Raw genomic sequence first — 25,695 nt, 5'->3', positions numbered from 1 at the left:
CTTTTTCTCAGGCTGATTTCAAACTCCTGACCTCAAGTGATTCTCCAACTTCAGCCTCCCACAGTGCCAGGATTACAGGTGTGAGCCACCACCAAGGACTGTTTTCATTCTTGATAGCATTTGTGTCATTTCTGTTTTTCCTACTGTTCTACTATTGATATTCAAAGAGTCACAGTTTTATTTCATTCATTCATTATCTCTCTGTCATTTTTAGTTTTTAATTTTACTGATTTTTTACTCTGAGCTTGTTTTCTGCTTCTTTGGTTTTATTTCATTTTCTTTGTCTAGTTTCTTAAGGTGGAAGCTGAGGTCATTGATCTGAGAACTTTCTATTTTCCTAATACAAGCATTTCATGCAACAAAAATCCATTGAATTACTGTTTTAACTTTATCTCACAACTTATTTTTTTTTTTTTTTTTGAGACAGAGTCTCACTTTGTCACCCTTGGTAGAATGCCATGGTATCATAGATCACAGCAACCTCAAACTCTTGTCTCAGCTTGCTGAGTAGCGGGGACTATAGGTGCCCACCACAATGCCGGGGCTATTTTTAGAGATGAGGTGTTGCACTTGCTCAGGCTGGTCTGGAACCTGTGAGGTCAGGCAATCTACCCCAGCCTTGGCCTCCCAGAGTGCTAGGATTACAGGCATGAGCCATCGTGCCCAGCCTATCTCACAGCTTTTGATGTGTTCTTCCAGCCTGAGCAAAAGTGAGAACCCTCTCCATCCTAAAAACAGAAAAAAAACTACCTGGCGTGGTAGCCCACCTGTAGTCCCAGCTACATGGGAGGCTGAGGCAGGAGGATCACTTGAACCCAGGAGTTTGAGGTTGCTGTGAGCTGTGATGCCATAGCACTCTTCCCAGGGTGACAGTGAGACTGTCTCTCTCTCTCACATACACACACACAAATAAAAAATATTAATTAAATTTTAAAAAGTGTTTTCTAGTTTTTTCTTATGTGTGTGTACATACATGAATAAATTCCCGTTGCTACCTTTTCTCCCATCCGTCTGGCTTATTTCCTGTCTTTCCTATTCTTCTCCCATACATACCATCAGATCCTATTGATAACATACTTATTACTGGCAGAGAGGGAACAAAATCCTCTCTTTTTCTCCTCCGCGGTCACGGCGCGCCTCACAATTTGCAGTGTCCCCTCCTTGGAGGACTCAGTTTGTTCTCTGGAATCGTTTCTTTTTGAAACTGTTCCCGAAGAGCCCAGGTGGATGTTAACTTCCAACACTTGGATTCTTCGCATCGCCCTGCTAAGGTTCCGGACGTATGCTTTGATACCTCCGATCCTAGAACGATGGCAGTTTACTGAGTACGCGTTGAATTAAACATTTGACGAGTGACTGAGAGTTATAATACTAAAAATATCGAAGACGGCTTCGAGTCGGAGAGAAGGAAATGTCTTTTATTTTATGTATTTATTTATTTATTTTTTTTGTAAATGTCTTTTAGACGGCGAGCCCTCGGCGGCTTCCACTCGAGCCTCCTTAGACCCGCCTCCCACCTCCCTGACGTCCGGACCCCGCCCCAAACCCGCCCCTTACGTTCCCCTTAGACTCCGCCCAGCCGCGCCCCCAGCACCTCCCCGACCGCGCCTCTAGCCCCACCCACCGCCAGAGCTCCTCCCTCGGCCCCACCTCCAGCCCGGGCAGAGGTCGCGACCGGCTTCCGGAGATGACGCCGGCGTCAGTACCCTGGGGCGGGGCCAAGACGACGAGCGCGTGGAGCGCGAGGACTCGTCGGTGAGGCGCGGGCGCTCGGTGGTGCCGGCGTCCGCTCTGCCTGGACCCAACCCGCTTTCCAAGGCGCCTCCGCCTTGCAGTCGCGCCTGCGCGGCGACCCGGGTCGAGCGGGCCGCGCTGGCCGCCATGGCGCACCGCTGCCTGCTGCTGTGGGGCCGGGGTGGCTGCCGGCCCCGCGGCCTCCCGCCGCTCCTCTGGCCTGGCGGCGGCGTGGGCCCCAGCGAGCGGCTCCGCCTCCGCACGGTGAGTCCGGTCCCGCCTCGCCCGCGCCCGGGCCCGCTCCCAGCGGGGCGAGCGGGCGTCAAGGTCACCGGCCCCCGGGGTGCCGTCACGGCGTCCCCTCTGTACTTTGAGAACTGCGGTCTCCAGCCGCATCAGGTCCCTGTGCCTCCGGGGGCAGCTGCTTCCGAAGGTCACGTCACGACTCTGGTTGTTTCTCCCGCTTTTTGACTCTAGGGAGAGAACCTGTGTGTCCTGCCTAGATCTTAGAGCCAGTGGAAAAGGCTCTGTGTTAGAAGCCACTGAAACCTTCCTGGTCTCCCTTTTCCCATCTCTTAAATGGGGCCATCGCTGGCATTCTGGGGTCGGCACATACTAGATACCAGTAAATATTTAACAGTTGTTACTAAAAATATCGCCTTTTCAGAGTAAACGCTGTTGGGCCTGCCTTCCGCAGGAGGCGATTTCTCTGGTAGTAACCAGCTCCCTATAGGGCTACATACGCAATGTAATAGGTGTTTCTGAGCTGGTAACCGGCTACTGGCAAAACCATGATGTATGTCTCAAATAAAGTTTCGTGTCTCGATTAGTCGGTATCAGCTATTTCAGTGACACAGTTACTTGCTTTCTGTCAGTTCTTTAGAGTTCACCCTTCACTGGTTTACCCAGGGTGTTTAGCCCAGTAGTTGAGGCCCTGAGGTCAGTCTTGGCCACCTACTAGTAGACTCCCTTGAGGAAGTTAGCAATCTCGCCTGAAAGGGGGAAATAGTGGTACCTGTAGTCATGATTTCTGCTCTTTGCAGCTCCCTTGCAAGTGTTGGATTAATTCCTTAGCTATTGTTGTCTCTTTTCTACTCTATAGAAGAAGAGGCCCTTCTTCACTTTCTGGAGTTAAGATTCTTTTTCTGTGTTAACTTACCTCTGATCCCTTTCCCCATTTGACATTGCTGAATACTGGATTCAGGTATGTACTGGGCAAATAGGGATCAACTTTGTGAGTCTGCAGTTTTTGTGTTAGGAGTGTCATGCAAAAGGCCTTCCTTTCCAGTGGCACTATTGTCACTGTGAATCACAGTTGCTCAGATAAAAGGAGTCCTCTGAACTGGCAGCTGTAGCTTACTGATTGAGGAAAGAATATATGTCTGTGACATATATTCCCTGATACTGCTCTGAAGACCCAGGTGGAGATACCTGGGCATTATGTGAGGCCTCTGAGGGCATCAGATAGAACAGATTTTCTTGTAGGTTTATGCTACTATTGAAAATCAGAGACAAAAGTAGACAATTACTCATGGAAAGGCTCCTGGAGAAAAGATTCTGATGTGTTGAGATGTCAGTTCTCAGGTAGTATGCCCAGAGCAGGAAGGCTGATGATAAAGCAACTGAAAGGTGCTTATATTGTCATACGTAAAAAGCTAATTCTCTATAATGAGGTGCTGTAAATTTAAATTGGCATTTTCTTATTCTTTGAATGATCGACATCCACGGCTTAGATGCACAGGAGAAAAAATTTCATCAGTGGTTTCTTCATAGAAAACAATTTCACTGTTAAATGCATTCACATATTATTACTAGGGGTATTGCATGTAAACAGAATTCAAAAATAGAGCCTAAAGAGAGCTCAGTACTCAGCAAATGTTTATGGTGTAAATACAGCGTATCCAAGTCTGTACTAAACCTCATAGTGGTATAGAGATTTGTTTATATAGTGCTGTGGTTTGCACGTGGCTTGTTCGTCCCTGCTGTAGTGAGTCTTTGCTCTGGATTAGTGCTGGTGAGAGTGGGTTGCTGCAAAGGGAGGATCCTCCTCCTGTTTGGTCCTTCTCTTCACACGTGTCCACTTCTTTGTCCTTCCCCACTATGTTTTGGCCTAGCACAGGGCCCTCATCAGAAGCCTTGTCCTTCCCAGCCTGGAGAACTGTGAGCTAAATAAACCTCTTCTTTGTAAATTACCCAGCTTCAGGTATCCTATTATAGCAGTACAAAATGGGGTAAGGCGTGGTGACATAAAGAATCTTTTATACTATCTCTGTGCTATCCCTGTTCCCTATGCTATAGAGGTTTTGTATTGTAACTGATTTGCTTCCTTGACTTTTTCCCTTGGATTTCTTGAGTTTTATAGGTGTGGGAACTGGGTACCCTTTGGTAGCACCTGGTCTGGAATAGGTGCTTAATGCCTGAGCATGATTTGTTGACTTGCCTAGCTTGATAATGTTTCATTTTAATCTACACACACACCCTTAACAGATTTGGTATTGGAAAAAACTTCTATTTACTTATGATATATTCTTATCTCTTCTAAGTGGTTATTTCACAGGCCATGTACTCTCGTGGTCTGGAAGGTTGTAATATAACATAAGCTCCAAATTCTTTACAGTCAGCATTAAGGTCAGCCCCAAACAGTGATTGTTAGTGTTTCTGTGCACAGTTTTGTGCAGAATTGTGTATTTATTTAAAATCAGCTCTTTGACAATTCATATGCTATGAAATTTATCATTTTAAAGTATGCAATTCATTGTTTTTTTAAAATATTCATGAGGTCATGCAGCCATCACCACTATTCCTAACTTCAGAACATTTTTTTCTTTAAAAAGAAAGCCTCGTAACCATTAGTAGTCACTCTCCATCTCTAACTACCCTCTCGCTCTTGGTAACTGCTCGTCCACTCTGTATGGATTTGCCTATCCAGGCATTTTATACACAGGCGACACTTAAACAGCAGGCTATGAAGTTCACAGGTGGGTTCACTTAGCGTGGATTTTTTTCAGTAAACATGTTGGAACATATTTTGGTGATTTGCAAAAATTGAAAAAAATTTACAGATAAACCATAGCATAGAACCATTGAAAAAATTAAGAAAAAGGTATGTTATGAGTGCATAAAATATATGTAGATGCTAGTTTGTTTTATTATTTACCACCATCAAATATACAAAAATCTGTTACTATGTATACACAGACCATACATGGTGCATTTGCAGTTGAGAGAAATGTAAATAAACATGAAGATGCATATTAAACATGTTAGATTAAACTATCTAATATGCATAAGATAGTTTTAGTCCATATTGTACTACTGTAATAATTCTATGGCCACGTGTGGTGAGCTCGGGTGTTGGCCATTATCTACTTAAAAGACCGTGTGACCTAATCATCTGAGCATTTTATTTTGTGCCTCCAGTAAGTGGTATCTCATAGTAAAAAGGGATCTCGGTGTATGTGGCTGGTGCCCTACCCATTGAACTATAGGCACCACCCGGCACTAGGATTTTCAATTTCATTCCTAACCCTCACATTGTTCAAGGGGCAACTGTACATAGGATCATATGTTATGTATAGGATCGAAGCCTTTTGTGTCTGGCTTCTCTCACTTAGCATAATGTGGTCAAGTTTCCTCCTTAGGTTAGCACTTAATTCCCCTCTGTGGGTGAAAAATAATCCATTGTGGGTGTTCCACACCTTACTTGTCCATTCATCAGTAGTTGATGGACATTTGGGTTGTTCCCACATAGCACTGCTGTGAACCTTTGTGCACAAGTTTTTGTGTGGATACGTTTTCAGTTTTCTTGGGTAGGTGTGGAATTGTTGGATCATATGGTAACTCTACATTTAACATTTTGAGAATCTGCTAAACTGCTTTCCAAAGTGGCTACACCTCTTTACATTCTCACCAGCAGTGCACAGTGGCTCCTTTTTCTCTGCTTCCTACCAGTGCTTGTCTGTGTTTTTCATTATAGCCTCTGTAATGGTGGTAGTTTTGTTTGGTTTTATTTTTCTCATCAATCATAAAAGAGGCAAATAATGATGGATGCTAATGCAGATAAAACCTCTAGCCCCTGTAGTGGTGAATTTTCACTTTGCAAAAGCATAGAATTAAACTTTTTCCGCTGCCGGATTTGGATATACCCCTTCAAATGCCCTTTGACATTGATTGCTTTTAATTGTGCAGCTAAAGATGTAGTAGGGAACTTCTTTGAGTTATTTAAATTATACTTGGATTTACCTGGACTGTGTTTTCTGTAAGAAATGTGTTATATAAAGCAGAAATGTATCTGTAATGGACTTGTAGAATTCTCACCAGGATGACAATGTATCAAATATTTTTAGCATATGTTGATGGTACCAGGATTCTTGGTGATGTTGGGCCATATTAACTTTTTTATCTTGAGCTAAGATATAAGCAGCACTGAGCTGTAACTTCGGGTAAATATCTTTTAGTATTGAAGATCCTGTGAGAAGCAACACATTTTCTGTGTCAGAGTTTGCCTTTCGAATGTTACGAATTAAGTAAAGATTGCCAAAGTGATTGTGTTGTCAGATAATTATAGTTGGGTTGTAGTTTAAACTTATGTCTGATTTTGAAGTATTCTTATCTTCTAGATCAGTGGTTGTCAACCTTCTTAATGCCACGACCCTTTAATATAGTTCCTCATGTTTGGTGACCCCCAACCATAAAATTATTTTCGTTGCTACTTCATGTGTACAAAAATATGTGTTTTCGGGCGGTGCCTGTGGCTCAGTGAGTAGGGCGCTGGCCCCATATGCCGAGGGTGGTGGGTTCGAACCTGGCCCTGGCCAAACTGCAACAAAAAAAATAACTGGACGTTGTGGCAAATGCCTATAGTCCCAGCTACTCGGGAGGCTGAGGCAAGAGAATCGCTTAAGCCCAAGAGCTGGAGGTTGCTGTGAGCTGTGATGACATTGCACTCTATTGAGGGTGATAAAGTGAGACTATCTCTAAAAAAGAAAAGTGTTTTCCAATGGTCTTAGGCAACCCCTGTGAAAGGGTCAGTTGACCCCCAAAGGGGTCACGACCCACAGGTTGAGAATGGCTGTTCTAGATGATAACATGTATCTCCTGGTTTTGTTGCCAGGATAGAGCAGCATGATACAGATGAGCCCAGTACCCCCTGAAAGGGAGTCCTATTTTCGTCTGTAACACCCACACCCCACCTCACCTCCTGGAAGGGAGAACAGTTCATCCACTTTGTGATTAGGAAGTGAAACTTTGAAGTCTTTTGTCTTGGTATAACCTTCATGCTTTTTTTAAATGTCATTTTACAGCTTTATCAATATGTGACAACTCAAGCAACAGCCAGGAGAAATTCTTTTTTGACAGATGTAATTGCTGCTTATCAGAGACTGTGTTCTCGACCTCCAAAAGGTAAGTGCTTAGGTGTGATTGTGACGTTCTACGTTCTTGCTGAAGAGACGTGATCAGCAAGTGTTGGTCTCAGGATGACCCTTCTGCCTCCCACTTTAGCTTGTTCCCTTTTTTCTAGTTTCTATCTGATTAGATCGATGAAAATGTGTCACCTTCAAATGTAACACTTTTTTTTTTAATTTTTTCCTTTTCTAATAGGATTTGAAAAATATTTTCCTGATGGAAAAAATGGGAAAAAAACTAGTGAACCTAAAGAAGTTATAGGAGAAAAAAAAGGTACTTTTAAAAAAGGTTAAGTTTTAATTCATTGTTTTCCCCTAATATATGATAGTGATGGTTTCCACTGAAGAAAGAGTTACTGAATGTCAGTTCTGGAACTATAGGTTATAACTGTATAGTAAAATCTACAAACCACATGTTTCATTTCCTCCTTAATTTTCTGTTCATATGTTCCTGTCGTTTTATAAATTGGAATAATTTAAGGTCTCCTTAGAGATAATTGCTCAAACTAAGCATATTTGATAAGTGTCTGAAACATAATTTAAGCCAATGTGAAAAATCCTAGAAAGCTAATACATGTAATTTATTTGACACATACTGTGATGTTTTCTTTTGTTGTTGTTTGTTTTCTTACTTTTGGCGACAAGAGTCTCACTCTGTTGCCCAGGCTATAGTGCTGTGGCGTCAGCCTAGCTTACAGCAGCCTCAAACTCCTGAGCTCAAGTGATACCTCTGCCTCAGCCTCTCGAGTACCTGCGACTACCAGCTTCCACCACAATGCCTGGCTTGTTTTTCTGTTTTTGGTAGAGACAGTCCACCGGCCTCTGCCTCCCAGAGTGCTGGGATTACAGGCATGAGCAGTGCAGTGTTTTTAAATTATTCCTCAGAGGCTTCCTCGTCTTAGAGGTTCAGAGAGGGGTCATAAAGCTGGGCAGCTCTGAGGACCAGGTGGGCTTTGGGATATCTGGCCTCATTTCGTGAGGGTGGGATAGCATTTAGCACAGTGCCTAGCATGAGTTGGTGTTTAGCCACCAGCATCCTTTCTTTTTAGGGAAATGTAAGGAAAAATATAATTTAGCCCTTGTTTTTAAATGAGCTTGTCACCTATTTGGAGAGACAAATAATGTATGGTCAAAGAATGCAAGGGGTGCAGCCCAGGCCAGAGGACAGAGGAGGAAGAAGCGCTAGGGTGAGCCCAGTTGTCCTGAGCTGCTAGTGTGGAACATGGATGACAGGGCAGCATCTACAGAGGTTCCCAGGCCACACTAGGTAATCTTCAGAGCTTGTTGTGGGAGCAGATTAGTAATGATAGGTCCACTTTGTACCTTTTGTGTGTGTGTGTTACTTTATCTCTGAGTGGTTTGGGGCATCTTCTGATGCCCTCGGCAGTGGTGCTCCTGGTGCATGTCCCAGTCATGTGCCTCAGAGGGGTGGGCCCAAGGCCGCGCCCACTGCACCCATCAGGCTCTCTGCGTCACTTGAGGTGGAGGTGCAGAAGTTCCTTGTATGCAGCGCAGTGTGGTGATGATCATGAAGCCAGTGTCATGTGGCCTCAGGGATGACCAGGTACCTGTAGCCTCCCATCCTGCTGCCAAAAAGGCTGCTTCACAGTAGCTGAAGAAGTTGGAATGGTAGTTGTGGAACTGAGAGAAGTTGTCACAGGAAGTAGGATGGTCCTGACTGCCTTAGTTTGCTAGGGGTGCCCTTACGAAGTGTTTGGTATCACAACTGGAGTGGCGTAAGCACTGGAGATGTTCTTTCATAGTTCTGGAGGCTAGAAGTCCAAGGTCAGGGTGGCATCAGGCTGGTTCCTTCTGAGGCCCAATGGAGAAGCATCTGCTCCAGGGTGTACTGGGAGTGCTCTCCCCGTCGTCTTCCCTCAGGCTTGTCTGTGGCCAGATTTCCCCTTTTTTGAGGACACCGGTTCTTTTGAGTTAGGGCTCACCCTAATGACTTCATCTTCACTTGATTCTCTCCACAAAGACCCCATTTCTAAATGAGTCCGCATCTTGGGGGACAGAGGGTTAGGACTTCAACATTTGAGTTTTGGGTGGACAAAGAGATTGTGGCAAACTAGTTTTAGGTGGGTGTTTTTTTAAGCCATTTTCAAAATTTTGAATTTTCCTACGGAAGAAATGTCTACTATAACTCACTGCAACAAGTTCCTCAAGCTCCTCTTTCTGCCTCCGTAAGGGAGGTGTCCCAGCAGTATGCTCTCAGCTGCTGGGCTGTTGTGCACATTCTGGGAGGCGCTGCAGGGGAAGTACCTGCCGTGTCCTCAGATGCAGCGTGTGGTAGTGGTGTTCTCTCCCACAGTGCTTTGTTTAGTAACTGGTTAGTTGCTGTCACGTATTTTGAGATAAATCAATGAGCAGTGCTGACAGGTGTAAAACCCTGCGATGCTGTTGTGTGTGCTTTTTGTTTGTGAACAGAATCAAAATCACCTTCTACCCCACGCTCTGCTGGAGGAGGAAGTGGTGGAAAACGAGGTGGCAAGAAAGATGATTCTCACTGGTGGTCCAGGTTCCAGAAGGTTTGATTCCGTATGGGGTTAATGTGATGTGATGATGGCGGGGCCTGGAAGAGTTGAGGGGTGTTGGTGTGGGGAGGGACTTAGGCCCACACAGTGCAGGTCCTGTTGTGGGGTCACTCTTCACAGAAATGTCTCCTCTCTCCCCAGGGTGATTTTCCGTGGGATGACAAGGACTTCAGGATGTACTTTCTCTGGACTGCACTGTTTTGGGGTGGAATCATGTTTTACTTCCTGTTCAAGAGCTCGGGGAGAGAAATTACTTGGAAGGACTTTGTCAATAATTATCTTTCTAAAGGAGTAGTAAGTATTTTATGAGATTGGTGGCTATTGTGGTTCAAAGGTGAAATATGGCAGATTAGACCAAGAAAGTGATAGTAAGCAAGTTAGCCTGGCTCATCCACTGTAAAGTTGTTATTTTTACATCACATTTTTATGATAACCTATTTTGACTCAGTGTCCCCAGATTAACCCCAGAATCCATTTGTCTCACTTTATACTGGAACCTGGTTTGGGAACTGCTGCTTCCAGTGGTGGTCCTGTCAGTCTTCCATCTGCCTCTCCTCTGCTCTCCTGTACCAGCTTCTCCCAGCTCTTCTTAGGTCTTTACTGAATTTAATCTCCTGTGGGCTTGGCAGCTTTTCAGAGTTGTGGAAAATAAGAGCAGACAGCCTATAGGGAAGGGCCAGTTAGGCGTATAGACTCTGATCTCTCCTGGGCCCAGGTAAGACCGTATCTCAGCATATTTAAGAGGCTGATTATAAGACGCGTGCTGTTTCATATGTTACTAAGAAGAATTTAGTAAGTTGCCAGGGACACCACGACATGTCATCAGTTGTCAGATGGATCCCAATTTCTTAGATGTTATGATATGAAAAATGTGCATTTTGGGGTAATGGATTACGGTGATTAGGCCTGCTGTGTAACCTGGGGGGTTCCTTAGCCCTCAATACTTGGTTTTCATCAGTGAAATGGATAAAATAAAGATAAAACGTTAATATTGACTGAAGTAGTGTAAAGAATCTAAATTACTTCTAAAGACTGTGCAGGAAGTTGAGGACATAAGAAATGGTTATCTCTTCGGATGGATTGCTGCTGTGCTAAGAACTGAAGTTGACCTAAATTAACCACAATTGACTGTCCACGCCTTCCCCTGGAGCTTTCGAGCCCTTCATAGACTCCAGAATTCCAAAATAATCACATCAGACAGACTCTGCCTGTGCAGTTGTCCTGTAGGTCGGGAGACATGTTCCCAATGCTTCTTTATGCCACTGTCTTCCTCGAATCCTCTTTACTGCTCAGGTTTTTTGAAATAAACATTTATTTCATGAAAAGTGAGGCTGTTATATTCAGTGTGGTGGGACGCATCTTGCTCAGAAGTGACTCCACACATGATAACAGGTGCTTGGGGAGGATTCTCCACACACCCATCTCCTCCTGACCCTCTGGTTAGGAACTACCTCCCTGTCTACCGGCTGTTGCTTCCCTGCAGTTGCCCTGGGGCTCCCTTACTTTCTTTTCTTTCTTTTTTTTTTTTTTGTCAAGAGTCTCAAGCTGTCACCCTGGGTAGAGTGCCGTGGAGTCACAGCAACTTGTAATTCTTGGGCTCAAGCAATCCTCTTGACTCTATTTTTCTATTTTTAGTAGAGACACAGTCTTGCTTTTGCTCAGGCTGGTATGGAACTCCTGAGCTCACGCAATCCACCCGCCTCAGCCTCCCATAGTGCTAGGATTACAGGCGTGAGCCCACCGCGCCCGGCCTCTCTTAGTTTCTGTCCTTCATTCATACTTTCCAGAGTTGCTGACAGAGCAGGCAACAGGAAGTGAGCATATTTCAAAGGATGCTTCTGAATCATTTACAGTCCTTGGAATGAAGTGTTTAAGCTTACCATTAAGAATCTTGTTTAATTAGGAGTTGAAAGAAAAAAACAAATTTAAACCACTTTATACTATGACAGAAATTAAGTTTTATAATACCACGTATTGATGAAAATATAGAGAGCAATAGGAATATTTCACTGCTGAGAGTGTGATTTGGGGAGTCATTTTGGAGACCAGTCTGGCAATATCTACCAATTTTTGAAGATGGGAATACCTAGCAACCTAGCTCTAATGTCTCTGTCTAGAGCAAGGGGGTCCACCTTGCAGCCCACAGCCACATGCTGACTTTGTGAAGACTTGTTTTGCTTATCTGTGGTGTCAGATATCTCCAAAAGTGTGCTCGGACTAGCATTAGTATCATGTATCTAAAGTGTATCTAAATCTAAAATGTCCATGTATCTAAAATGTGGCCCAAGACAACTCTTATTCTTTCAGTGTGTGGCAGAAAAGAAAAAAGGTTGGACACCCTGATATAGGTACATATGGAGAAAATTTTGAAGATGTGCCCAGGAAGATATATATAGAAATACTTATGGTAGCATTTTTGTGACATTGAAAAATTTGCAACAGCCTAACTATGAACAGGAGAATGGATAATTATGAGCATATTTGATGGGGTGTGTTCATGAGATGGAACAGGCTGCAGCACTGAAAATGACACCTGGGGTTAAACCCGACAAACGTAATGTTGGGAGGAAAAAGGGCATTGTGGAAGAACATACACAAACTGAGACCATTTCTAAAGTTTAAACACAGGCTCGGCACCCATAGCTCAGTGGTTAGGGCATTGACCACATACACCGGAGCTGGTAGCTTTGAACCTGGCCTGAGCCTGCTAAACAACAATTACAACTACAACAACAACAATGAAAAATAGCTGGGTGTTGTGGTGGATCCTATTGTCCGAGCTCGTTGGGAGGCTGAGGCAAGAGGCTTGAGCCCAAGAGTTTGAGGTTGCTGTGAGCTGTGACACTACGGCACTCTACCGAGGGTGAAATAGTGAGACTCTTGTCTAAAAAAAAAAAAAAAAAAAAATTTAAAAACAGGCAAAAGTGAACATACATATCATACAGCATTACGTGTGTATGTAATACACATGTAAGGATTGGTTTTGGGTGGCTCAGCCCCTAGATGAGGGTGGATCTCGATCCCCTGTGGGAGAGAGCACACTTATGGGAACATGGGGTGTCCTTGTCTGATTGTTAATTATTTTTTATGTCTGAAATGCATGCATTTTAAATGAGCTTAAAAGAATATCTCAAGTAATTTCTGTTAATTTGTGTTTGAATGTTTAATTTTTTAAAATTCTAGGTAGACAGACTGGAAGTTGTCAACAAGCGTTTTGTTCGAGTGACTTTTACACCAGGAAAAACTCCTGTTGATGGGGTAAATAATTTTTATAAATTGATGAAAATTAAACCACTTTATACTCTGACAGAAATTAAGTTTTATAATACCAAGTATTGATGAAAATATAGAGCAATAGGAATATTTCACTGCTGAGAGTGTGAGTTATTTTGGAGAGCAGTCTGGCAATATCTACCAATTTTTATAAATTAACTTTTCAGATTTAAAGTTGAAAAGAAGACATCCTCACACTGCAGTGGGTATATACACTGGCTCTGTCAGACTTGCACAGCGCGGCAAGGATAGTATTGCCTAACACGGGAATGTAGATATGTGTTTTAGTGACCTGGGGACTAAGTCACAGTTCCGTCTGGGTTTTGGTTATTGTTTTGTCTATACATTTAGGAGGCACATATTAAGTCCTAATTGTCCATGTTCCGGAACAGTCTGTGATTTTTTGAGACTGAGTAATGGTTGGTTGGTTAGGAAAAAATACTAATTCTGAATTGCTTTTATTTATTTGTTTGAAGTTTTTTATTTTATTATTATTTTTTTTCTTTTCTTTAGTGATTCTCTTGCCCTCAGCCTCCCCGCCCGCCACAACACCTGGCTTTTTTTGGTAGAGACAGGGTCTCACTCTGGCTCACTCCAACTCAGGATGGTCTCAAACCTCTACAATTCACCCACCTAAGCCTCCCAGAACGCTAGGATTACAGGCATGGGCCACCACGCCTGGCCTGTTTATATTGCTTATAAATAGCTTTTTTCGGCTTGGCACCCATAGCACAGTGGTTACGGCACCAGCCACATACACTGAGGGTGGCAGGTTCCAACCCAGCCTGGACCAGCTAAAACAACTGCAACCAAAAAAAGCCAGGTGTTGTGGCGGGGCGCCTGTTGTCCAAGCTACTTGGGAGGCTGAAGCAAGAGAATGGCTTAAGCCCAAGAGTTGGAGGTTGCTGTAAGCTGTGATGCCACAGCTACTGAGGACAACATAGTGAGACTCTGTCTCAAAAAAAAAAAAGACAGCTTTTTTCAAGTCAGCATTATCTTCTCTCCCCCAACCCTTTTATGATACTATTTAATTTGTTTTCCTATTTTAAAAATAACTTGTATTTCCTATCCATCCAGTTTGGACTGTCTTCCTGGTGCCTCCAGGCCCAGCTGAATGCACTGGGGGCATTATGAGGAGAGGGGAGAGATGGCACTGAGGCTTCCCAGAGGTGCCCAGCCCTTCTTGTGGGGCTGACCTCTGTCTTCCACCCCCAATGCTCAGGCATTCTGCAAGTCTTCCTGACCTGGGCCCACCTTTCTACCAGGCTACATCCCTTAAGCTCCCTTAAGATTATTTTGTTTAACCATTTCCTAGCCCTCCTGCCTCGATGGGGCAACATTTAGAGACAAACTAGAAGTGATGGTGACGGAATCTCTGTTCAGTAACGTATTAGCAAGTATGTCTGTGAAGGTATATGGCTCTGATATTTCAGTCACGTTTAGGAAAATTATTTTAATTGTGTTGGTTTTTCCCCCATTCTCTCTACTTTATGATGACATGACCATTAATAACCATGCTTTTTTTCCCTCTCAGACTGTTAGTGCTGGGAATTAAGTTGGCATCCCCTCTCAAGGGGACATTTTGGCAGTGTATATACCAATAGTTTGAAAGTATGCACCCACCAATAATTGTGTTTCCAGGAATATTGCTTACATTGCAAAAAATTAAAAATAAGTTTGTGCCCCACACCAGGTTCCTGATTAATGGGGAGCTTCTTCCCTACATTATGAGCATCATTCCTGAGCAATGGTCAGGGGTGGGGGATGGGATAGGCAATACTGTCCCCTGAGGGCAATTTTGACACCGTAAGGAACCTTGTTTTCTAGTGTTGGCATGCACAAGCATTTATGTATTGAAATTCATACCAGTGTATATAAATATTTTTATTTCTCCTTTATAGTTTTTGAAATTATGTATGTATTTCAAGATTGTAAAGAGGACCTTATAAAATCTTGAAGGATAGCCATAAAATGCTGGCAGTGCTTATCTCTGGGTATTGGGGTTATTGATGCTTTTTATTTTCTGTATGTGTATGTTTCCTTAGTTTCCTACAGAGAACATGTATTAATTACCTGTATTTAATGAAGATTTTTATTTTGGGCTTTCAGAAACAGAAGACTCAGTGCCCTATTGGTTACAAAGTGGCAATTGATGTATAATTTTTCTTTTTTGTCTTCACTAGCAGATTCCAAACAGGAGGGATATTAACTGTGCTGGGCTGTGTGCTTGTCTATACAGGCTTTCACTTCAGATCAGACCTGCCCTTCCCTAGCACATAGCTTAGCTTCTCTGACCCAGTTTTCTCGTGTTCAAAATGGGAATGATGATTGTATTTCTTTTCTTTTTTTTGAGACAGAGTCTTACTATGTCGCCCTCGGTAGAGTGCTGTGGCATCACAGCTCCCAGCAACCGGCAGCTGTTGGGCTTAGGCGATTCTCTTGCTTCAGCCTTCCGAGTAGCTGGGACTACAGGCGCCCACCACAACGCCCAGCTATTTTTTGGCTGTAGTTGTTGCTGTGTGGCAGGCCTGGGCTGGGTTCAAGCCCGCCAGCTCTGGTGTATGTGGCTGGCGCCCTAGCCGCTGATCTACAGGTGCTGAGTTGGTGATTGTATTTCTTTAGGACTTAGTGCCTAAATGAGATAGGGTAAGTCTAGTGGTTTTCAGACACAACTATACGTGGGAGTTACCTAAAGAGCTGTTACAGCTGAAGTCCTGGACACCTTCTGTGCCCACAGATCTTACCTGGCTCATGTCCTACAGATTTGTGCACCTGACATGCTCTGAGGCAATAGCTGTGCGGCTGGTCCTTGGCCCACACTGAGTCTGTGGGGTGAGCCAGGCATGTATTGCCTGGATAGCAGCATCACTTAGGGAGCATTCAGTGGTGCCTGGTGTGTCAGTTATGTATGGGTTTTGGGTCATGTAATCACATGAATTTTTTTTTTTTCTGTAGAGACAGAGTCTCACTGTACCGCCCTCGGGTAGAGTGCCGTGGCGTCACACGGCTCACAGCAACCTCTAACTCTTGGGCTTACGCGATTCTCTTGCCTCAGCCTCCCGAGCAGCTGGGACTACAGGCGTGCGCCACAACGCCTGGCTATTTTTCTGTTGCAGTTTGGCTGGGGCTGGGTCCAAACCCGCCACCCTCGGCATATGGGGCCGGCGCCCTACTCACTGAGCCACAGGCGCCGCCCCACATGAATTTTTTATCTTTGTCAGTGAACAATTTAGCCAGAACTGTTACATTGTTATATAAGATAGAACTACTCTTTATCTTTTATTTTTAGATATGTACAGAGAAATACCAGAGTGATGTACCTCACTGGGTGACAGTTGTTGGTGGGAGGAAAGTGGTATTACATGTTGCTCTCTTAGGAGTTTTATGTCGTACACTGCTATCTTGATTAAAAAAAAAAAAAAAACTTTTTAAAGGTGATTGTAGGTTAAAGGAGAAACAAAGTCTTTTTTTTTTTTTTTTTTTTTTGAGTTGGAGTCTCGCTCTGTGACTGTGAATAGAGCATAGTGGCATCATCATAGCTCAGAGCAACCTCAAACTCCTGGGCTCAGCACCCATAGCACAGTGGTTACGGTGCCAGCCACATGCACCGAGGTTGGTGGGTTCGTACCCGGCCCAGGCCAGCTAAACAACAATGACAACTGCAACAAAAAATAGCCGGGTGTTGTGGTGCATGCCTGTTGTCCCAGCTACTTGGGAGGCTGAGGCAAGAGAATCGCTTGAGCCCAAGAGTTTGACAAGACACCACAGCATTCTACTGAGGGCAACATAGTGAGACTGTCTCAAAAAAAAAAAAAAAAAAAAAATTACCCTCCTGCCTCAGCCTCCTGAGTAGCTGGATCAGAGGTGAGTGCCAGACAATCACCTAATTTTTCTATTGGGCAATTTTTCTATTTTTAGTAGAGATAGGGTCTCACTCTTGCCCAGGCTAGTCTCCAACTCCTAAGCTCAAGAGATATTCCTGCCTTGGCCTCCCAGAGTGCTAGGATTACAGATGTGAGCCACCGCTCCTGGCAAAGAGAAACAGTCTTTTTAAGCTATAAAATGGGGCTCATACATACTCAATGCTTGGAGCGGGGTCCTCTGTCTAGTGGAAGTCCATAGATGTGAGCTGGTATTAGCGTCTTCATCATTGTGCAGAGAGGCAGTGTGACACAGGGGTTAGCACACTGGCTCTGGAGCCAGACTGCGTCTGTTCATATTGCAGCTTCTTACTCTGCGTATAACTGTAGGTGAGTGTTACACACGTTTGGCAGGTGGGGACAGTGCAGATAGGGGCTCTTACTCAGCCAGTAGACACTAGTACAATATGGAATCCTTCTCTGCTGGTTGGTGAAGTAGCCATTGCCCTTAAGAACTCCCAGCTCTGTGAGGGAGGAGGTGGTGCAGGTGTGCAGAGTCTGAATGTTGCCCCTGTTGATGGACCTGTGTCAGGATGGTCCTCAGGATGTAATGGGCTCCACGTACAAAGGGCTCAGAGCACCCTGTCACTTAGTAAATGCTCAGTAAAATTCAGCTGTTACTGTATCACATTAGTTTGTATTTGAGAATAGGCAGCTGAGAAATACTTGGGAAAGGAGAAGAGGAAAAGAATGCATGTTTAGTAGGGCTGAGTATATTGGGTACTTACAGTTATGATTCAATAAAAAAAAAAATAAAATAAAAAAAAAGAATGCATGTTTATTTAGTTTTTTAATTCTGTTCTTTGAATTTACAATTTCAGAGCCTCTGAGGAATATTGGAAAAGAAATGGTTATTTGCCAAGGCTTATCAAGTGTTCTCACTGGCTGAAATTTATCACTGAATTAATAAGTGTTTTATTATAGTTTTTTGGATTTATAAGTTTTCAAATTTCTAAATAATTCTTCAAAAGTCAAACCCTTTAGTGAATTATACTTTTTATTTCCACTTTGTTCTTAGGATGTTTGTTTTTCTGTTTTTATAGCGATACGTCTGGTTTAATATCGGCAGTGTAGATACCTTTGAGCGGAATCTGGAAACTTTACAACAAGAATTGGGCATAGAAGGGGAAAATAGGGTGCCTGTTGTCTACATTGCTGAAAGTGATGGGTAAGAAGCAGTTTTTTTTTTTTTTTTTTTTTTTTATTGTTGGGGATTCATTGAGGGTACAATAAGCCAGGTAAGAAGCAGTTTTAAATACGATTATTTGGAGACTGTTAACTGCACTGTACTTGGTTCATAATGGTTCTCTGTGTTGTGTTACCGGGTAGCAGGGTGGCACATTATATTCTCAACACAGGCCTTTTTCAATTACACCACATTTTTTTTTTTTTTTTTTTTGTTTGTGGGACAGAGTCTCACTTTGTCACCCCTGGTAAAGTGCCTTGGCGTCCTAGCTCACAGCAACCTCAGACTCTTGGCTGAAGCAATTCTCTTGCCTCAGTCTCCCAAGCAGCTGAAACTACAGGTACCCGCCTCAACACCTGGCTGTTTAGAGACGAGGTCTCACTCTTGCTCAAGCTGGTTTTGAACTCATGAGCTCAGGCAATCCACCCACCTCAGCCTCCCAGAGTGCTGGGATTACAGGTGTGAGCCACCTCACCCAGCCCAATTTCACCAGATTTTTAAAAGCTATTAGTTGCTTCCTAGATTTTCCACATGCTAATTTGTTTTCTGCACATTTATATTTATCGTAATTAAGCAGTTTGGGGTATTAAGGTCAAACGCATTGCCCTTTCATAGGACTTTAGCGTAAAGAACCTCTTTGTATCAGAGTGGCATTCCACTTTGCATTGTCAACTGTGTTTATATTTCGTAGTTTTCAAGTAATTCTTCCTCTCATCAGAGCTGCTGCTTTGCTTATGGGATGTCATTAATAAAGCCATTTTAATAATACCACTTAAAAGTCTCAGTGGGTGCCCATTTATTTCAGGAGTCAGTTACCTTTGAGCTTATTGGGGAATTGTATTGCCTATGAGTGCTGGTCCACAGCCTTCCAGGAGAACCTTGCCGTTCCCTCCTTGGCCGTACACACAGGATACTTTGCTGTGGAGTTAACTAATTTTGGAGTGAAAATAGAAATAAATCTTAGGTTTTATGTACATGTAAGAAGAGTAAAAACCCTGGTAACTAGTATGTTAATCGTACCAATGGTTTTACTCAGATTTAGTGATTTCTTGAGACAACAAGTGTTAGTTAATCTACGTAACTTGTGACCTTCACCTGGGAAGGTCTCTCCAGCCCTGAAGCTGTGAGATAATCTCCTAACTTGACCGGCTAGTACTGAACCATTATAAAATGTTTTATTGCATCATTCTTTAAATGCTTATTGTCAGTGCATGGAGTTTTTTTCCTCAATATATAAACCCAAGGTGAATTTTATATGGTTTTTGCTGCCTACTCTAGCCGCATTTGAAAATTTGTAATAGATTAAAAATTAGAAAGCAGATCCTAGTTTTTGTTTTGGTTTTGACATAAACCATGTACAAGGTTTAGATCCACATTTTTTCAGGTAAAAGTTAAACTAAATTGCACATTATCAATCACTACAAGTATCTGTCCTCATAGTTATGTTGAAATAAACTTTATTAAGACAAAAGGCTTGTAATCCTAGCGTTCTGGGAGACTGAGGTGGGTGTATTGCCTGAGCTCTGGAGTTTGAGACCAGCCTGAGCTAGAGCGAGACCCTGCCTCTTAAAAAAAAAAAAAAAAGGAGAAAAGGAGGGCGTTGTGGCGGGCACCTGTAGTCCCAGCTACTTGGGAAGCTAAGACAAGAGAATCACTTAAGCCCAAGAGTTTGAGGTTACTGTGGGCTGTGATGCCACAGCACTCTGCCGAGGGCAACAAAGAAAGTCTCTGTCTCAAAAAAAAAAAACCAACAACAAAAAAAGGGCAAAAGTCCAGAGGGCTCCCTGGTCTTTAGATCATTACTGAGCAGCTCTCTCTGAACCAGACCTGGGCTTGTCTATTGAGGCTAGCATGCCACATTTGGCCAGAGTTAGTTTTAAACAGTATATACATTATTTTGAAACTGACATGCTGTTAAATTAGCAAAGATTTGCTATTTGGAAGACATTTCTTCAGAATAAGTTAATGCATTCCATTAAGAACTGAAATTTTTACTAAATTAACACCAGGATCATGTTAAATTTTTGAGTAATTTGAAAGAAATTTTTTGGAACTCAGATGTTATAGTAAATCACAGTTATTGAGATAAAAATAAAATATAGGCCGCATTTCTACTGAGAACAGGTTTTTCTTTGGTCTTTTGTCAATGATATTAAGATATTAAGATTCGGGCGGCACCTGTGGCTCAGTGAGTAGGGCCCTGGCCCCATATACCGAGGGTGGCGGGTTCAAACCCCGTCCCAAACGAACTGCAACCAAAAAATAGCTGGGCGTTGTGGTGGGTGCCTGTAGTCCCAGCTACTCGGGAGGCTGAGGCAAGAGAATCACCTAAGCCCAGGAACTGGAGGTTGCAGTGAGCTGTGTGACGCCACAGCACTCTACCAAGGGCGATAAAGTGAGACTCTGTCTCTACCAAAAAAAAAAAAAAAAGATACTAAGGTTCTCTTTATGCCTCAGATAAAGGAATATTTAGGTTTTTTAAAAATTGAAAATTTTTATAATTGTATCTAAAGCAGTTACCAAAAAACGTATCTTGCAACACATTAACAAAGCCGAAAGTTGTGGGCAGTGGCAGGTCCTGTCTGTTGTGCCCCAGGTCATTCGTCCTGAGTATGCTGCCCACGGCGCTCATCATCGCCTTCCTGCTATACACCGTGAGACGGGGGCCCGCTGGCATTGGGCGGTCCGGCCGAGGGATGGGTGGACTTTTCAGTGTTGGAGAAACCACTGCCAAGGTCTTAAAGGATGAGATAGACGTGAAGTTCAAAGATGTGGCTGGCTGTGAGGAGGCCAAGCTAGAGATCATGGAATTTGTGAACTTCTTGAAAAACCCAAAGCAGTATCAAGACTTAGGAGCAAAAATCCCAAAGGTAAAATGAGCTTTCAGAAGACTAACCCAAGTTGTTATTTTATGAAATTTGATTGCTTATTATAAGTAGCTGTTTTTTTCTCCTTCCTCCTCTTTCCAGGCACCACCTAACTCAGAGTGGTGCCAGTTTTTCGAGTGTATATGTCTTCCTACATGTTGTGTGCGTATCCTGAGAACATCTGTGTTACCACTTCTGTGCAGCCTTCCCTGACCTGTCGTCCTTTTCTCTCAAGTCTGGCTTAACCCTGTCTCAGGAACTGTATCCCTCTTAGCTCCCTGACGTGTCACGCTCTGCTGTCAGCTGGTGTTCCCTCACTCCGCGGATGTGTGTAGACCAGCTCCTGTGCCTGGCACTGAGGTTCATGGCTCAGGACACAGTGAGAAGAGCTGGCGCTCACAGTCACCTTCCCTGCTTTCAGCTTGTACATCTGTGCCTCACGGGCTTGGGACCTTCCAGGGCTGGGCGCAGAACAGTCATTTTATATTTGCTGTGTGGACCAGCTATTACGTAGAGGAATAACAATGCTCTTTTAGAAGAACCCTTTGTAAAGGGACCGTCATTTCCTTGATCGTGATGTCCTCCTTGCATGTGTAAAAAAAAAAATCATAGTTCATGCATGTTTAGTAACCACGTCCTACCTGGGAGTCTATAACGTAATGGCTTTTTATCAGCTGAGCAAACACCATTTTTTCTTTTTAGTTAAAAAATGATGACTTCATTATGTTTCTACTTCATTTGTGAAACTTAAAGAAAATATGCAAAATTGAAAAAGTTTAAGTTGTATTACAAAGTCTGGACAAAATGTCTTTTAAACATATTATTTACCTCCCACACGTTGTGTTTGGAAATATGGTTTATGGTAGTGTGTCTATTTATAAAACAGAGGGCATCATTTGTAGGTAGTCAATGGAAAATGAACAAAAAGTGCATTCGTAGAGTTAGGTTTTAAGCTACATGTTCATCCATGCTAAAAATGTACAGACCAGCACCTGAAGGTGAAAGTCGTTGGTTGGGTTTGTTTGGGTTCAAATGCCAATTTTACTTGGAAAGTAAAAGAAGTATGTAAATTGAGAGTGTGGCCTTCGAGTTTTCTTGAATTAAGTAAACTTCTGTGGCTTTATCCATAGATTCCCAACAACACTAAAAGTAAGATTTCACGTTCTTACCATATTTCTTTTTTTTTTTTTTTAATTGTTGGGGATTCATTGAGGGTACAATAAACCAGGTTACACTGATTGCATTTGTTAGGCAAAGTCCCTCTTGCAATCGTGTCTTGCCCCCAAAAGGTGTGGCACACACCCAGGCCCCACCCACCTCCCCCCTTCCTTCTCTCTGCTCTTCTTTTCTCCACTCCTTCCTCCTCCTTTCTGTCTCTGCTCTCCCCTTCCCCCACCGTGACCTTAATTGTCATTAATTGCCCTCATATCAAAATTGAGTACATAGGATTCCCTGGTAATCCTTCTCTTATTCTTTTTACTAATATAAAAAGGTTTTACATAGTCCACATGTTTAAAAATACTGAACGTATATCAATAAGATTTAGAGAGAGTGTTCTATCTTGGAATTATTTGTGGATGTACAATTTACTTTTTTGAAATTCTCATTAAATGTAATTTCTCTTTATTTCATCTGAAGGGTGCCATTCTCACTGGTCCTCCAGGCACTGGGAAGACTCTCCTGGCTAAGGCCACAGCCGGAGAAGCCAATGTTCCCTTCATCACTGTCAGTGGCTCTGAGTTTTTGGAGATGTTTGTTGGTGTGGGTCCAGCTAGGGTAAGTCTCGTCATGTTGTGATGGTGCAGCTTTCGTAGGCTGGCATGTGGTGCAGGGCGCCCTATCCCCCAGGGTGCTGGAGGGCCCTCCATATGCTCATTGGTGTCTGTGTATCCTCCTCGGGCAGGTATCCGGACGTTCAGATCCTTTGTTCATTTTTAAATTGGGTTATTTGTCTTTGACTTTTACAGCTTAATATATTTATATATCCTGGATACCAGCTCTTTTTTTTTTTTTTTTTGTGGTTTTTGGCCGGGGCTGGGTTTGAACCCGCCACCTCCGGCATATGGGACCGGTGCCCTACTCAATGAGCCACAGGCGCTGCCCTGAATACCAGCTCTTAATCAGAAATACAGTTTGCATATATTTTTCTCTCTTTCTGTGGGTTGTGTTTTTGTTTTCTTTGTTTTTTCTTTTGTTTTCTTTTGTTTCTTTGTTTTCTTTGTGAAGCACAAAGTTTTAATTTTTATTTTTTGAGACAGAGTTTCAAGTTATTGCCCTGGGTAGAGTGCTGTGGCATCACAGCTCACAGCAACCTCTAACTCTTGGGCTTAAGTGATTCTTTTGCCTCAGCTTCCCAAGTAGCTGGGACTACAACACCCAGCTAGTTTTTGGTTGTAGTTGTCGTTGTTTGGCAGGCCCGGGCTAGATTTGAACCCACCAACTCTGGTGTACGTGACTGGCATCCTAGCTGCTGAGCTACAGGCACCGAGCCAGGTTTTAATTTTGATGGAGTCTTATTTATCTGTTTTTTTCTTTTTTTGATACTTGTGTTTTTGTTGTCCTATCTAAGAACCCATTGCCAAATTCAAGTTTGACAGTAGATTCTTAGGTGAACACTTACTATATTTCCTTCTAAGAGCTTTAAGTTTTAGCTCTTAGATTCAGGTCTATGATTCATTTTGAGTTCATTTTTTTTACATATATATAATATGAAGTAACAGTCCATCCTCATTCTTGCAAGTGAACATTTAGTTTTTCCAGCACCATTTGTTGAAAAGTCTATTCTTTCCCCATTCAATGACCTTGGCACTCTTGACCATAGATAGATACATGGGTTTATTTCTGGACTGTCAGTTCTATCATCTTAACTGATGGACGTGTGTATCCTTTTTTTTTTTTAAATGTGGAATGCTTCATGGAGTTGCACGTCATCCTTGCACAGGGGCCATGCTGATCTTCTTTGTGCTGTCCAGCTCCAGCCTGTGCTGCTGAGGCGAGCACCACGGCTGTCCTCATACCAGAACCTTACTCTTGTGATTGCTGTTGCTTTGTAGTGAGCTTTGAAATTAGGAAGTATTAGTGTGGCTTAAACTTTAAAGAAACAAATCTTTTTTTCCTTCTTCCTTCTTCCTCTTTCCTCCTTCCTACCTCCTACTCCCCCCTCCCCCCCATCCTTCTCCTCCCCTTCTTCCTCCCTTCCCCTCTCCTCCTCCTCCTGGTTTGAGTGCTGTGGCGTCACAGCCCCCAGCAACCTCATACTCCTGGGCTTAAGCTATTCTCTTGCCTTAGCCTCCTCAGTAGCTGGGACTACAGGTGCCTGCCACAATGCCTGGCTAGTTTTTTTATTTTAGTAGAGATGGAGTCTTGCTCTTGCTCAGGCTGGTCTTAAACTTCTGAGCTCAAGCAATCCACCTGCCTCGGCCTCCCAGAGTGCAAGGATTGTAGGTGTGAGCCACTGCGTATGGCTTAAAGAAACAATTTTTACTCTTGTGTGTGTTACCAGTTTCCAAAATGTTTTTTAAAAATTCTATAGAAATGCAAAGTGTTGTCATGGTTACTTTTGAGACTTCGGGGCACAACTTAGAATCACTGAGGAAGCACGTCATGCTCAGTGGGTGGTGCACTCTTCTTTCTCAGTGGCAAGTACAGGAATGATGGATCTTAGATGAGATAAACTGCAGTAATTGGAGTGTGCAGATTCATAAGGGTTTGGGGGGCTAAATCTTAGAAAAATAAGGAAACAAGGGGAAGTCGGGCATTGATAATGATGGACCATGGACTCCAGCATGGGAGGGGGAGTTGTAGACTGATGTCAGCTTGAGTGTGTCTGGCCGGCCAGGCCATAGGAGGGGTGGTCAGAGTGGATGGGTTGAAGCTGATTGTTTAGAGGTTACCTTGGCAGTGACGGCCTTGTCAAAGTAGGGCATAAGCTGATTGAAGAGGTAGGTGGTCAGGTGACCAAGAGACCAGGAACCACATGGATGTCGAAATCACAATGAAAGTAATGCCTGCTCCCACAGTGCAAGCCTGAAGAAGCAAGAGATTTTCTAGCAGAATTATTTTGGCAACAGTAATGGAATATAAGGAGGAGTCCAACTCCAGCTGGCCTGGAGGGGCAGATACGAACTCCTACTTGAGTGCTTGCAAGGACAGGCAAGCTGCAGCTCAGCAGGGAGGTGAAGGGCCCACTCTGGGATGTGCTTGAGGGTGTGGGGTCTGTTCACCATGAATCTGGAGTTGGAAGGGGAGGCTGTAGAGTAGTGGTGTCCAACCTGTGACCCCGTGCTGATTTTTTTTGAGGAGTGTTCTCTTTATCTGTGGTGTGGGATATCACTAAAAAAACTAGCCAGGCGTAGTGGTGCACACTGTGGCATAGCCTTTGATTTTCTTCTTTCATCCTTTTTTTTTTTTTTTTTTAAGACAATCTCTTACTTTGTTGCTCTGGGTAGAGTGCCATGGTGTCATAGCTCACAACAGCCTCAGACTCCTGGGCTCAAAAGATCCTCCTGCCTCAGCCTCCTGAGTAGCTGGGACTAAGGTGCCCACCACGATGCCTGTCTAGTTTTTCTATTTTTAGTAGAGACAGGTTCTCATTCTTGCTGGTGTTTAATGCATGGCCCAAGGCAACTCTTATTTTTCCAGTTTGCAGCTGAGAAAAAAAAAAAAGGTTGGAATCCTCTGCTGTAGAAGGATGTAAATTGTTTTAGGGGATGTGTTCAGAGCTGTGTAGGAATGAGAATTCAGAAATCTTAAGTGGAAAAGAATGATGGGAAG

General features: G+C 43.3%; 1 protein-coding gene and 1 non-coding gene across 3 annotated transcripts in view; one reads left to right on the top strand and one right to left on the bottom strand.

Moving 5' to 3' along the window:
* The first annotated feature begins 1,684 nt into the window (after window positions 1-1,684).
* The window catches only part of AFG3L2 (AFG3 like matrix AAA peptidase subunit 2), a 48,996-nt gene continuing 24,985 nt past the window's right edge, over window positions 1,685-25,695 (top strand). The window contains exons 1-9 of one of the 2 annotated variants that reach the window (XM_053571122.1): window positions 1,685-1,998; window positions 7,038-7,137; window positions 7,336-7,413; window positions 9,570-9,670; window positions 9,818-9,970; window positions 12,860-12,934; window positions 17,913-18,037; window positions 20,652-20,925; window positions 22,561-22,698. In XM_053571122.1, the coding sequence (XP_053427097.1) occupies window positions 1,882-1,998; window positions 7,038-7,137; window positions 7,336-7,413; window positions 9,570-9,670; window positions 9,818-9,970; window positions 12,860-12,934; window positions 17,913-18,037; window positions 20,652-20,925; window positions 22,561-22,698 (1,161 nt within the window). In that variant the 5' untranslated portion in view covers window positions 1,685-1,881. The remainder of the gene's footprint in view (window positions 1,999-7,037; window positions 7,138-7,335; window positions 7,414-9,569; window positions 9,671-9,817; window positions 9,971-12,859; window positions 12,935-17,912; window positions 18,038-20,651; window positions 20,926-22,560; window positions 22,699-25,695) is intronic. The other variant, XM_053571121.1, reaches the window with a different exon arrangement.
* LOC128572176 (U6 spliceosomal RNA) lies at window positions 23,819-23,922 on the bottom strand. Its single transcript, XR_008376087.1, has one exon. It is a non-coding gene; the product is annotated as a U6 spliceosomal RNA (small nuclear RNA).

The sequence above is a fragment of the Nycticebus coucang genome, chromosome 19 (assembly GCF_027406575.1).
Source record: "Nycticebus coucang isolate mNycCou1 chromosome 19, mNycCou1.pri, whole genome shotgun sequence".
NCBI classification, from domain to species: domain Eukaryota; kingdom Metazoa; phylum Chordata; class Mammalia; order Primates; family Lorisidae; genus Nycticebus; species Nycticebus coucang.
Note: the sequence above shows the minus strand (reverse complement) of the source record. Positions and strands in the feature narration are given on the sequence as shown.